This window comes from Carassius auratus, chromosome 48 (assembly GCF_003368295.1).
Source record: "Carassius auratus strain Wakin chromosome 48, ASM336829v1, whole genome shotgun sequence".
NCBI classification, from domain to species: Eukaryota; Metazoa; Chordata; class Actinopteri; order Cypriniformes; family Cyprinidae; genus Carassius; species Carassius auratus.
In genome coordinates, this window is record NC_039290.1 from 5943587 (window position 1) to 5957256 (window position 13670).

A 13670-nucleotide genomic window follows, 5' to 3' on the forward strand; every position below is an offset into this window, starting at 1 on the left:
GCACTTGCTTGTTTGTCTGTTGTTGTAAACTAATGATGTGTCACAAAACTAGATTTTAGGTTAGTCGCAACTGTTGTCTCTTGATCTGGGTTAGCAGAGGGTTAACTTCACAGTACAATATTTCCTATTGAAAAGTTGTGGAACTTGATTCATTCAGGCTAAACAACATGCAATGCTCTTGTTTAGGCAACTGAATAAAGTCTTGCATTGTTGTAATTTGTATTGTTTATTTAATGTTTTTTGTCTTGTGTGTACTTCTAGAACAATTTATAGTTTATAATTGTGCAACTTTTTATTTACAACGTATAAAGATATGTGTAGGCTATGTAATATATATTTAATATTAATGGAGATCAAAATTGGCGAAAAAAACTTATAAACATTTGACTTTTATTAAATATTCCTAATCTTCATCAGTCAAAATTAAGGAATATTAGCCCATGAGTATACCATTATTCTGTTAGCATGTTTTTAAAAAACAACCAAGGTGCTTCAGCAAAAAACATTTTATGGTTGAAAACTTATTTGTAAATTTACAGAGTAAACATTTTAAAGCAAAAACAGAATGAGTTGAAATTAGCTTTTGTAAAATTAGACAAAAGAAAAACTACTTAAAAGCAGACTGGCTGAATGAGAGCGTAAATTCACTCTTTAACAGCAGGTGGCGCTTATGGAATATAGGGTTTCCTTGGTTACCGTAGTAAACAAAGCAGTTATTAATACTATTAAAATAGGTATTATAAAGAGGAAAGATGAAAAGAAAATACCATCAAAACTTTTCTGGAGTTAGTCAGGTTTCCCTCGGAGATGCATTTATATATATACTTCCACCCCAACTTGTTATCTCGAGTCATTTAATATCTCAACCAAATTTTTTTGAGATTTTCAGCCGGCTCAGGGTGCATCATCACATCCCTATTTGCATGTTAATACACACATTTTTTTGTGTGAACTAATACTAGCACTTAGCTCTTCCATTTCTATTTTTAAAATAATATACTGTATATAAAAACTAGCTGTGTACTATGCTAGACTAACTGAAACTTGTTACAGCACTTGTGTACTGTTGCTCTCTCGTTTCTCTGATTGCTTCCATTTTTTTCCTCATTTGTAAGCTTTGGATAAAAGCATCTGCTAAATGATTAAATGTAAGAATGTGGGTAACCAAACAGTTGCTCGTCCCCAATTTGTCTTGTACTATCGAAGTCAACTATTTGGTTACCCCCATTCTTCAAAATATCATCTTTTGTGTTAAGCAGAAGAAAGAAATGAACAAAGGTGTTGGACAGCATGAGAGTGAGAAAATAATGACAGAATTTAAACATTTTGGATGAAGCGGCAGCTTGTTTAGTACTGTTAGACTGCTGTCACTTTAAAGGTCAGGTTTTTTTGAAGCTTTGATTGTGTTTACAGTGTGCAATATAACATGTTCATGTTTCGCGTGTAAAAAAAACAGTATTTTTCACACCATCTGTATACTCATTGTCACGGGCTGATGTCTTCCTTGTTCTATAAAGTCCCTCCTTCAGAAATATGTAATGAGTTCTGATTGTGCGAGCTTGGTGCACGTTGCCCTCCTCGATATGCGATTGGGCTAGTTTTGGAGTAGTTTTGAGAAGCAAGTGGGCAGGATTTGTTGTGAAAACCTGGCAATCCTGATCTGAACGCACATGATGGAGATGTACTTCTAATAACAGAACGCCTTTACTGACGAGATGCGCATGAAAATCGCATTCGAATTATTATTATTATTATTATTATTATTATTATTTATTTAATTTTTTTTGCACAGCCCTACCATCTAGTTAACAAAGCTAAACAGCATTGCCTTTTGTGCAATAAGTTACAGAAACTGTTAAACGCACCAACTTAAATAATAAAATACACTTACCGGTTGTGGTCCATAAACAACGCCTTCTCCAGACAAAGAGGGAACTGCTCCATCTTTCAGGAATAATCTTTGTGCGAATCCGACATTAAACTGATTGAGATTGAGAAAGCTGTCCTCAGCAAAATGTGCTGCACATAGTTTAACATGTGGATTATAATTTTCGGGAACGGAGTTAAACATAAATTGTAACCATTAATCTCCAAGTACAGCGTGTCTGGGAAAGCCCAAACAAGGATGATTGGACTCAGATGAAAATAACAGCGTTTCGACGACATGGTGACAAACACAAACGCAACTCTTCCTCCTCTCCATCGGAGCGCAACAAGACCACGGCACCTTTTTGTGTATTCATGTGGGTGGAGGTTAGTCAAAAAACTGTTTTAGTGACGTCATTACTGCAGGAACTAGAGGGCTGTAGTCCAAACGGGTCGTTCGATGTAGGCGAATTCTGTTAAATAAAATATCTCGCTTGGCATTGAACTTTGAGCTGTAGAATTTTACAGATACTATTTATACTCGAACAACACTACACACTAACTAAAGTTTAAAACATGGGAAACATGTGAAGAACAGGACCTTTAAGAGCTGCACGCATCTAATAAACTGACACCTTTGTTTTTCTCTCAACTGATTACTTGCACTTTAGACAAAACCAGCTGTGTTTGTAAACCTTGTGTGTTGACAGTATTTAGCACAATCAGATGCAAAAGATAACTTAGTCCAGTAATCAGGCTTGTTTAACAGGTTTTTTTAGTGTGTGCCATTTCAGGTGTACATGCTCAGGCCACAAGTTTTTTCTTTTATAATAATTTCTAAAGAAACAAGATCAGTGTTGCATTTCTCTTGGAGAACTGCTGTTGTGTCCTGTGTGGTTGCCAATGTGTTTTTAGTGATAGGGTGGTTTTAGAAACCGTTAGATCAAATTCTCATGTCTAAATTATATTTCAGTTTATACATATGACTCCAGTCTCTCCTTCAGTGCAAGTTTTATAGGATTTTTTTTGCCTGTTTTACAAGACAGATATGTGACTTGAAATGAGGATTGTAAATAGGAATTCTGATCACGGAGATATTTATCGCACAAATACTGGTTGAGTTACATGCCACAATTAATGTTCATAGGTTGTTTAAAAACATTTTACAGCTTTTAAACTCTCGGTCTTGTCTCTTCAGCTCATCTAGCAGGCTCCATCCCTCTCCCGTCACAATGGTCATCGAGTCGGACTCTGTCAATCCCAGCCACGCTCTGTTTGACTGCTTTGTCCAGGCGCAGACGTGTAAAGAGACACAGCAGAACTTCATCGAACTCTGTCGCCACCTGAAGGTGGAGCCCAGAGACTACAAGCACTTCTACAGCAAGCTGAAGGACAGACTCAACTACTGGAAAGCCAAAGAGCTCTGGCAGAAGATCGACAAGAGAGCCGCCCATCCCGACTACGGACAGGGTCAGACATGTCATCAAAACAAGGTATCATAAATGACCTGACATATGATATTTCTATCTGTGGAGTTCTTTAATGCTGGGAAATGTAACCAAACTCCCTTTCAAGGAAAGTCTGTTGAGTCGGCGGCAGATGTCACCTAATATCTCTATCTTTCTCTGTGTTAGTGTTTAGTGTTGGGTGCGGGTCCATGTGGTCTCAGGACAGCAATCGAATTGGCTCTTCTAGGCGCTCAGGTAGTTGTACTGGAGAAAAGAGTGTCTTTTGTGAGGAATAACGTCCTGCATCTGTGGCTGTACACCATTCGAGACCTTCTCAACCTCGGGGGGAAGAAATTCTATGGCAGATTCTGCAGTGGATCCATTCATCACATAAGTGAGCATCTAGGTGTTTTTTTTGTTACCAAATTAATTAGTCAACATGAATGACAACCCAAGTTTGCTTCCAAAATACATTCAAAGACCTAAAGAGCTGGGAAATAAAAGGTGTTTTTGAAAGTTTCTTATGCTTTTTTTTTATGCTATTGTTTCAAATTCAAATAACCGTTTTTAATTTGAATATTTTGTCAAATGTTATTTATTCCTGATGCCATGCCTGATTTTCACTTCATTTTCACTTTTCACTTTCACTTTTCACATCAATCTAATGTGCTGATTTGCTGTTCAAGAAAGGTTTATCACTGTTATTTTTGTGAAAACGTTATTTCGATAAAACGGTTCAAAAGAACAAGTGTTTATTTAAAGAAAAAAAATATTTTGTAACATTTATAAATGTTTACTGTCATTTTTAAACCATTTTATTGAAGAAAAACCTGTATTGTTTGTCATTCAACACACAAACCAATGTGTGACAGGACTTAAATGTATCAAGATTTGATTGGACTGTGAAATGTTCACCTCTGATATTGTTGGTTAATATATGTTCTGGCCTATCTGAGCAAGCTTGTACATTTGGATGAAAGATTATGAAAGCATTTCTAGAATAGCGTGCAATAATAAATGGTGCACAATACCTGGAATTAGTATTGAGAAAGTAAATACAGTCAAATAGTTAAAGTGATTTCTTTTCTCATTGCTGAAAATGTGCAAGAGTTTAATGGAGGTCTGTGCTTCTCTAGGTATCCGTCAGCTTCAGTTGATTCTGCTGAAACTGGCTCTGATTTTGGGGGTCGAGGTGCACACAGGTGTGACCTTTAAAAGTCTGCTTGAACCATCAGGATCTACAGGTACAAACCAGTTTAGTGAAGAGATCTGCAGTCGTGTAGTTGAGAAATAACATCGGTCTGTCCTTTAACTTTGGGTCTCGTCTCTTTCTCTCAGGATGGAGGGCACAGGTGTCTCCTGAGTCCCACACAGCTGCTGCTTTTGAGTTTGATGTCTTTATTTCAGCTGGAGGGGGAAGATATGTGCCTGACGGTAAATAAAGCTTTACACCGATGAGCGGATTCCATGAAATTCACTTTGTCTCTTTGTACTACTTTTATTTTATGAATATTATATTATAAATTTGATCTTAATTGTTTATATTTTATGTTGTAAACATTTTTATGTATTTTATGTATATTTTATGTTGTACTATTTATTTATTTATAAGGTGAGCTTATGCAACATTATTTTATTTTGTTGAAAAAAAAAAAATCTAATTTGAAAATGAGTACAATACAGTCCAAGTGACTTGAGCAATCGTTTATTTTATTAAATTAAATGCATTTAAATCTTTATTTAAATTAGAATTTGACACTTTCCCACTGTTGTTTTGCCCATGTGTCTCCAGGTTTTAAGATAAAGGAGCTCAGGGGAAAGTTGGCCATCGGTATCACTGTAAACTTCATAAACCGCCGCACCAAACAAGAGGCTCAGGTGCAGGAGATCAGTGGCGTGGCACGAATATACAACCAGCAATTCTTCCAAGAGCTCCATTCTGAGATCGGTACTGACATCTCACTCAAAAGATGTGTAAAAAAATCAATATTTCCTCCTTGTTCAATTTAGCTCTCTATCAAGGACAATTTTGTAAACCTACATACGTCTTCATCTCTGCTCTGTCATTTGTTTTCCAGGCGTTGATCTAGAGAATATTGTCTACTACAAAGATGATACTCACTATTTTGTGATGACTGCAAAAAAGGGGAGCTTGTTAAAAAAAGGAGTTCTAAAACAGGTACGAAACACTGTCAAATATGTTCAGAGACCTGAGGCTTTGAGAATATCTCGTATAAAGGCTGAACAGAGCCTAGAAACACTTGAAAAGCTGCCATGATTTTATCAGATGTTACTTCAGGCATGTTTCAACCCGTTTCCAGCACGCATTTATCAATCTTCACAGCTATGCTTGACCTTTTGTCACTGGAATAGCTGCAGGCAGTTGCTATTTATGTTCTCTTAGAAATGCAACCTGTATATTTAGTTCAGGTGGGGTACAAATGAAATTAATAACAACAGTAATATTGAGAAATATTATAAGAAGTAGCTTCTTGAATTTATTGTAAAATGTAATGTATTCCTGTGATGCAAAGCTGAATTTTCAGCTTCTTAAGTGTCACATGATCCTTCAGGAATCATTCTAATATGCTGATTTATTTTGGCTGATGTTAAACCTTTCTTGTTTCCTGTTCTCAGGACTTTCTTGATGTCGATCAGCTGCTCGCGCCCTCAAACGTCGACCAGGAGGCCCTGCAGGCGTACGCATACGACGCCGCTGACTTCTCCACAGATCACATGCTGCCGGACCTGGAGTTCGCCACAAACCACGCGGGCCATCCGGACGTGGCCGTGTTTGACTTCACCTGCATGCACCGGGCAGAGAACGCCTCTCTGGTGAAGGAGAGGAAGGGGAAGAGACTGCTCATCGCGCTGGTGGGAGACTCTCTGGTAGAGGTGTGTAATGAATATAGTGACAGTCCATTATGACTTCAGACTGATAGTGTAGGCAAATAATATCAGGACTTAGATTTTTCAATCTGAGCTTTCGAAAGTATCACAGTGTATTTTTTTTTTTGTTCGTTATAATGCTCTGTGATCATTCTATATAACATTAGAATTTTATTGTAAACATTGTTTATTAAACCGTACAACTGTGTATCAAAAATAAATACAGATATCAGCCATATTTTGTTTCTTTAATTTATATATTTATTATTTTTCTGCAGCCGTTTTGGCCTCTGGGCACTGGCATTGCTCGAGGTTTCCTGGCTGCGTTTGACACGGCGTGGATGGTCAGGAATTGGGGGAAAGGTGTGCCACCCCTGGAGTTGTTGGCGGAAAGGTAGAGCTTACCATTTTCACACCGTTGATAACATAAAATGAAATGCTCGTGTTGCAAATAAATGCATTTTTTTATTTTCAAAATCTATTTATCAAGTGATCCTGAAAAAATGCATTAAGGTTTCCACACATATAAAGCAGCACTAATGTTTTCATCATTGATGATGATGATGATGATGAGAAATGTTTCTTTCTGAAGGATCATGTGACACTGAAGACTGGAGGAATAATGCTGAAAATTCAGCTGCGCATCAGAGAAATAAATTACATTTTAAAATATATTAAATTAGAACAATGTATTTTAATTTGTAATAATATCTTGCATTATTAATGATTTTATAAATGCACATTTGACAAGCATAAAGTACTTATTTTAAAAACCCTTAAAATCTTATCTACATTGAACTTAGGAACTGTATCAATATAAACAAAACAAACTGCATACATGATGCTGTGTATATCTTTTACAGGGAGAGCATGTATAAGTTACTCTCTCAAACGACTCCAGAAAACATCAGCAAGAACTACGCCGCCTACAGCATCGATCCAGCCACGCGTTACCCAAACATCAGCCGGTGCGCTATCAAACCCGCACAGGTCAAACACAGTCCTAGATGCACACCTACACACATGCAAGAGCTGCCTGATGTAACTAGCAATGGAAGTGTTCCAGGATTTATTTATGATCGTTTGTGTTCAATTTAAAGGTCAAGCGTCTGTATGACATAGAGGATGGTAAAGCCAAGAAACAGCCGAAACCCATCCTAAAAGTGAAACCTAAAAAAGGTAAATGCCAGACAAGTCACTTTAACTCACTATATCTATTTAATATGGTGTCATTCATATGTATGTATGTATGTATGTATGTATGTATGTTATCACTTTGACTTCTAAAACACTGAAAGTAAGCATAATTTTGTTAGTTTGTTTAACCCTAAGTTTGTTGAAAAAATGCCAAAACGCCTTCATCAATTAAAAATAGTGTGATTGTTTAGATTAATATGTTAAATCTGTTAATGTATTAACATTATATATCTGTTAACATCTCAAAAATGGTTCAAAGGGCCTTTTAAAGAGCCTGCTGTTGTTACATGTAAATAGGTCTGCTGGTCTTCATAGTATATTTTATGAAAATGCAGAGAAACACAGACTTTACAGTGAAGTGCTGAACTGAATTTGTGTTTAGACTCTATCCGGCGTCTGGAGGATCTGCTGTCCTGGTGTCAGAAGAACACAGCGGGGTACAAACATGTGAAGGTGAAAGACCTGAGTGAGTCCTGGAGGTCCGGCATGGCTCTCTGCGCTCTCATCCACAACTTCAGACCCAAACTCATGTAAGATCACCTTCACCAACAGAGAACAAGAATATTAGTAACTGTTCAACATGCAGAGCTCAGTTTTGTTGTGAAAAGTTCTTGTCAAAAGTAGGACAATAAGATTTTCATGGATATTAATACTTTTATTCAGCAAGGATGTATTAAATTTATCAAAAGTCACAGTAAAGACATTTATGGTGTTACACAAAAGTTCCATTAAAAAAAATAGAATGAAGCTCGTTTCCACAACTGAATATAAAAAAATTATAAATAAATAAAAGGTATTTCTGTCTTTTTCTCACAATTCTGGCAGTTTTTCTCAAAATTGCAATATATACATTTGCAGTTGCCTGATAATGTCAAAATCGCGTGATGTAATTTGCAGATATGAGGGACAAGAGGGAAGAAATGTGAGAAAGTCGCAATTACCTTTTTACAAAGTTTTATTCAGTGATGGTTACGGTCTCCTATAGTTTTCATTACTGGAGTAATGATGCCGAACATTCAGATTTACCATCACGAATTACTAATCATTCCGAATTACTAATTTAAAATATATTCAAATAGAAAACATTTCCACTTGTAGTAAGATTTTACAATATTACTGTTTTCACTGTATTTTTGATCCAATGATCATTTGAGCGGGATGGATAGATGGACGGACTGACAAGCAGATAGATGAATAGATAGACAGACGGACGGATGGATGGATAGGCGGATGGATGGATAGGCGGATGGATGATAGATAGAAGGATGGACGGATGGATGGATGGATGGATGGATAGATAGGCAGATGGATGGATGGATGATGGATAGAAGGACGGATGGATGGATAGGCAGATGGATAGATGGATGGATAGGCAGATGGATAGATGGCCGGATGGATAGGCAGACGGATGGATAGATATACTACACTGTAAATAAATGTATAATAATATGCATGCTATCCTCTCTTTCAGTGACTTGTCTAGTCTAGATGAGCATAATGTCATCAGGAACAATAAGTTGGCCTTTGACCTCATGGAGAGAGAGTTTGGCATCCCCCCCGTCATGCGTGCCAATGAAATGATCAGCTGTGGGAAGATTGACCAGCTCTGTATGGTCTTCTACCTCACACAGATACGCAACGCTCTCACTGAGAAAGAGAGCCCAGCAGGTAACGAGGGCTGTTTCTGGAGGCATCCATAACTTTCAAATGCATATTTAATGATGTCTGAATGTCAGAAATACAAAAAACTAGCTGCTGTCTTTATAAACAGAAAAAAATGGTAGTCTGTCACGAGCAGTAGAAAAGCTCAAATGTGCATATTTGTACTCTTATTTACCCCTAAATCGTACATATTAGTATATTTTGAAGGGGTAGTGTACTGTATTTGTAAATGTGGGAGGTAGTACACAGCTGTTCACTACTGTTGGTAACATTTACTTATTTATTTGATTTAAAAAATAGTTAAAATGGTAATATTGTGAAAAAAAAAAATTCTGGTTCAATATATTTTAAAATATAATTGCAATCAGTGCTGCTGTCCCTTTAAGACCCCTTCCCAGAATGCACTGCTGTGAATGGGCAGTATTCCGCTGATGTCTGTAGTCTGACAGCAGCGGCTGCAGCAGCAAACACACTCATCCGAGGAGAAATCAGCTGTTTATGGGCGACTCTGTGGGAGTGGATCTCAGTGAGACTCTGAGACGGATTACCAAACGACATCCGCAGCTGTTCGAGGGGCTTTAGGGAGCGGGGCTGAGCGTTCAGTTGTTGGATGCTGTGTTTGGGAGGGGATCTCACTCAGATGTGCTCCAGGTGGAGCTGTCACTCACGCAGGCTGTGGATGTGTGAATTCTGGGGAAGGGGCTGGGATCCAAAACAGCTCATCTCTCACACTCCGCTGTAAACCGCGTATTGAACACAATGTGTGATTGAATGTGTATTTGTTCCAGCTCCAAGGGTATGAAGTTGTTGTATTATATTTTATTTATTGCTATATATTGCTGAAGCTAATTGCATCTAAAATGCACTGTTTTTGTACAGCTGTTCTGGATTATGAAAGATTACAAATTACGCTTTTCTTGTTCAGTTATTCTTTGGTCATTATGATTTTCTTAGCATGAATACATTTTAAGCATTTTTAATTTGCATGTTTAATTTACAATTCACAATGTTTGTACTACATTTTAAATTTAAAAAAAATTGTTTTAAAATTATTTTTTATTTTAATTGTATTTACACGTTTCTTAACTTTATTTGTTTTTGCTTTGAGTTGTTGAACTACATTTAAAATACAATGCTTTTAAGATTTTGCTATTATTTAATGGTTTACACATTTGTTTACATATGTGTGTGTGTGTAAATACTGTGAGTGAACCAATACTTTTAAGATTTTTATCAATAAGGTTTTGCTGCAATATGAAAAGCTTAAATTGATCATGTTTTTTGAACATCATTTTTACTTTTTATTTTTACTTTTATTTTTTTGTCACATTATGTTTTAATTTATACAATTGTACTTTTGCTTTTAATGCTGCATGAGCTAATGTGTCTTCAGATATACTTGTGGAAACATTTCTGGAAGATTTATTTGCATCTCACTATTTTCGCTCCTCTTGTCTTCCTCAGAGTGCTCCATCAGCCTCTCTCCAAACAACAACCTCTCGCTGTCCAGAACCCGCTCGGCCACCTCCTTCCTCAACACACTCAAACGCGACTCTCTCAAAAGACGCAAGGTACTCCAACACCTGCCTGTTATCATGTGAAACAAACCCCTGTTGTTGACATTGCAGTAGTAGTGCCTGTACAAGCTCATGTGTAGTGTGTTGGGTTCAAATAGAGCATAAAGTCATGTTAAAATCTCACTGAAAACACTAAACACCCCCATAACACACACAACTGTTGCCAAAGCTAATAACTCCCATGCCATCGCCACAATGGGGAAGTTAAACGAATGATAAAAGGACAAGACAAAAAGGATTCTACCGTTTGCTTGCTGTGCTTTTGCAGTGCAGGATAATGATTAAATCACTGTTTATTTCTGTCACTCTGCTGTCGCCACATTATGTAACCCGAGCTGTAAATGAGATCATGTGACATGTCTCTCAGGACCGACTGACATTGGAGAAAAGACCAGGACCACAAAAGATGAAGGAGAAAGAGGAGGATAAGGTTGTGAAAGAGGAAGAAGTGAGTGGTGCTTGAGTGCTATTGTGATAGTTAACGCATGAGTGTGTGTATTTGGAGATCTATATATGTGCAGTATCTTAAACCTTTTCTTATCTCCAGCCTGTGGTGCACATGTCCTCTTCAGAGGTGGGCAGCAGTGAGCTCTGTTATTTCTGCAACAAGCATCTGTATGTGCTGGAGAGAGGAAGTGCAGAGGGCAAGTTCTTCCATCGCAGTTGTTTCAACTGTTATCAGTGCGGCTCCACTCTGCGGCAGGGCGGATACACCTTCCTCTCCGACATGGGTAAGTCTGGGATACATGGACAGGCCAGAAGTCTTTGATCAAGAAGAACAGCTTTTGTTTGGTTTTATTTAATTTTACTTTAGTGTACCGTATTTTTCGGACTATATGTCGCACCCAGTGTTGGGTGTAACGCGTTACAAAGTAACGCGTTACTGTAATAATATTACTTTTTTCAGTAACTAGTAGTGTAAGGCATTACTCGTCTGAAAATGGTAATATTATTACAGTTTTCCTGAGCTAGTTACTTGCGTTATATTTGCCAGTAGCACCTTCATCACACACACAAGGCACACAACACAGAGAACAGAAGGGAAGGGAAGGAGGGCGTGAATGGAACAGTGATTGGTCTGGGTTTGGCACGAGGTATCATTTACCATCACTGATTGGTCGACAGCCGGCAGCAGAGCGGCACGCTCAGACAGATGGGGAAAATGGAAGCGTCAACAACGGCAAGCTCTTTTTCAGAGGAAGGTTCCCAGCAACAGAAAGCTAGTTTCGACGGGTGGAGATTCAGTAATTATTTTGTAGGAGTGCTCCGATCACGATCGGCCGATCGTTAATGCGCATCTCAGTAAAGCCGGTTCTCTAATCAGCGGTTTATTCCATCAGGTGCGTGAACCATATGTTCATACAACCGTGCCAATAAACGCTGAAAATGAACTGGATTTGCGCATCTTCTCAGTTAATAACGGCTCTGTGTAGTAACAGCTGCTCTATGTGAAATCACGCACCTGATGGAATTAACCGCTGATTAGAGAACAGGTGTACTGACGAGCAGTAATATAAGTGAGTTGTGTAAACAGTGATTTATGTGACTTCAATTATTTCTTATTAAACTGAAATCGAAAAGTAAAAAGTATTTTTTGGAAAAACCACATCCTAGTGTTAGTCTTCATATGCTGATGAATAGTGTTAACACGGATATAGAAAAATAAGGAGTGCAAGAGATTGATTCCTAATGTCAGTTTATTTTTAATTAATACTATAGTAGTTCGGTTCCCTTTACATCTTTAACTACCCGTTAATTTATCAATTGAATGGGTGACCTATCCTCATTAATAGAGCAAACATTTGTCCCCCCTGAGAGAATTGGCAGGAGCCGCCACTGATAAAGACCCTAAAGAACACTCCTCCTTTGTATGTTCTTTCTCCATCTGATGCATCTCAGGCAATCATAGAGTAATTAAGAAAAAAAGATGTAACTAGTAATATAACTAGTAATATAACTAGTTACTTTCTCCAGGGAGTAATAAAGTAAAGTAAGGCATTACTATTTTTGAGAGTAATATGTAATATGTAATATATTACTTTTTTGAGTAACTAGCCCCAACACTGGTCGCACCTGAGTATAAGTCACAACAGTCCAAAAATAGGTCATGATGAGGAAAAAAACAAATAAGTCGCACTGGACTATAAGTCGCTTTCATTTAGAACGAAGAGAAAACATTACCATCTACAGCCACGAGAGGGCGCTCTATGTCTTCAGTGTAGACTACAGGAGCACAGAGCAGCATAGAGCGCCCTCTGGCGGCTGGAGACGGTAATGTTTTCTATTGGTTCATTTCTCTTGGTTCATGTCAAATTAATTTTGATAAGTCGCACCTGACTATAAGTCGCAGGACCGGCCAAACTATGAAAAAAAGTGCGACTTATAGTCCGGAAAATACGGTACTAGATTTTATTTTACCTTATTATACTAAATTTTATTTATACTACTATTTTTTTTAATAATTATTTTACTTTATTTTTCTACATTTGTACTATTTATTTGACCTTATTATACTTTGTTTTATTTTACTTTATTATGCTTAATTTTATTTGACCAAGTATAATAAGGTAAAATAAAATTAAGTGAAATGTAGCACAATAAAATAAAATTAATCATAAGGTAAAATAAAATGAAATTTAATAAGCCTTATTAGTGAAGCATAAGAAGTAAAGTAAAAGTTTAATACACAAAGTAAAATAAAATTAAGTATAAGGCTTATTTTATTTTGCCTTATACATTTTATTGTACTTATTTTAATTTGTTTTTTTTACTGTAGATCAATGGGTAACAGTTGGTAAAAGTAGGTCTAAATACAGTATAGAATTTGTAATTTCTGAATAACAATAAATATTTCAGCATTGTTATTTTTGTTACGTAATGCAGTTTATTTTATTAATTATCATGCACTTGTCTCTCATCTGCTGTCATAAGGACTGAAACATCTTGATGTTATGTAAATTATTACATAAGCTTTTAAAGCTATTCATAACTTCTGCAGTGTTGAATGCGGTTTTATTAGGTTATAATTATG

The 13670-nt window shown here is 37.0% G+C and overlaps 1 protein-coding gene across 2 annotated transcripts in view; it reads left to right on the top strand.

The window, feature by feature from the left end:
* The window catches only part of LOC113065630 (F-actin-monooxygenase mical1-like), a 32279-nt gene that overhangs the window by 10939 nt on the left and 7670 nt on the right, over positions 1 to 13670 (top strand). For both annotated transcript variants that reach the window (XM_026237051.1, XM_026237052.1), the window contains exons 2-16: positions 3065 to 3359; positions 3501 to 3708; positions 4451 to 4558; positions 4653 to 4748; positions 5107 to 5262; positions 5393 to 5493; positions 5952 to 6209; positions 6482 to 6597; positions 7067 to 7193; positions 7304 to 7382; positions 7783 to 7930; positions 8872 to 9068; positions 10527 to 10633; positions 11007 to 11087; positions 11187 to 11370. In XM_026237051.1, the coding sequence (XP_026092836.1) occupies positions 3099 to 3359; positions 3501 to 3708; positions 4451 to 4558; positions 4653 to 4748; positions 5107 to 5262; positions 5393 to 5493; positions 5952 to 6209; positions 6482 to 6597; positions 7067 to 7193; positions 7304 to 7382; positions 7783 to 7930; positions 8872 to 9068; positions 10527 to 10633; positions 11007 to 11087; positions 11187 to 11370 (2227 nt within the window). In that variant the 5' untranslated portion in view covers positions 3065 to 3098. The remainder of the gene's footprint in view (positions 1 to 3064; positions 3360 to 3500; positions 3709 to 4450; positions 4559 to 4652; positions 4749 to 5106; positions 5263 to 5392; positions 5494 to 5951; positions 6210 to 6481; positions 6598 to 7066; positions 7194 to 7303; positions 7383 to 7782; positions 7931 to 8871; positions 9069 to 10526; positions 10634 to 11006; positions 11088 to 11186; positions 11371 to 13670) is intronic.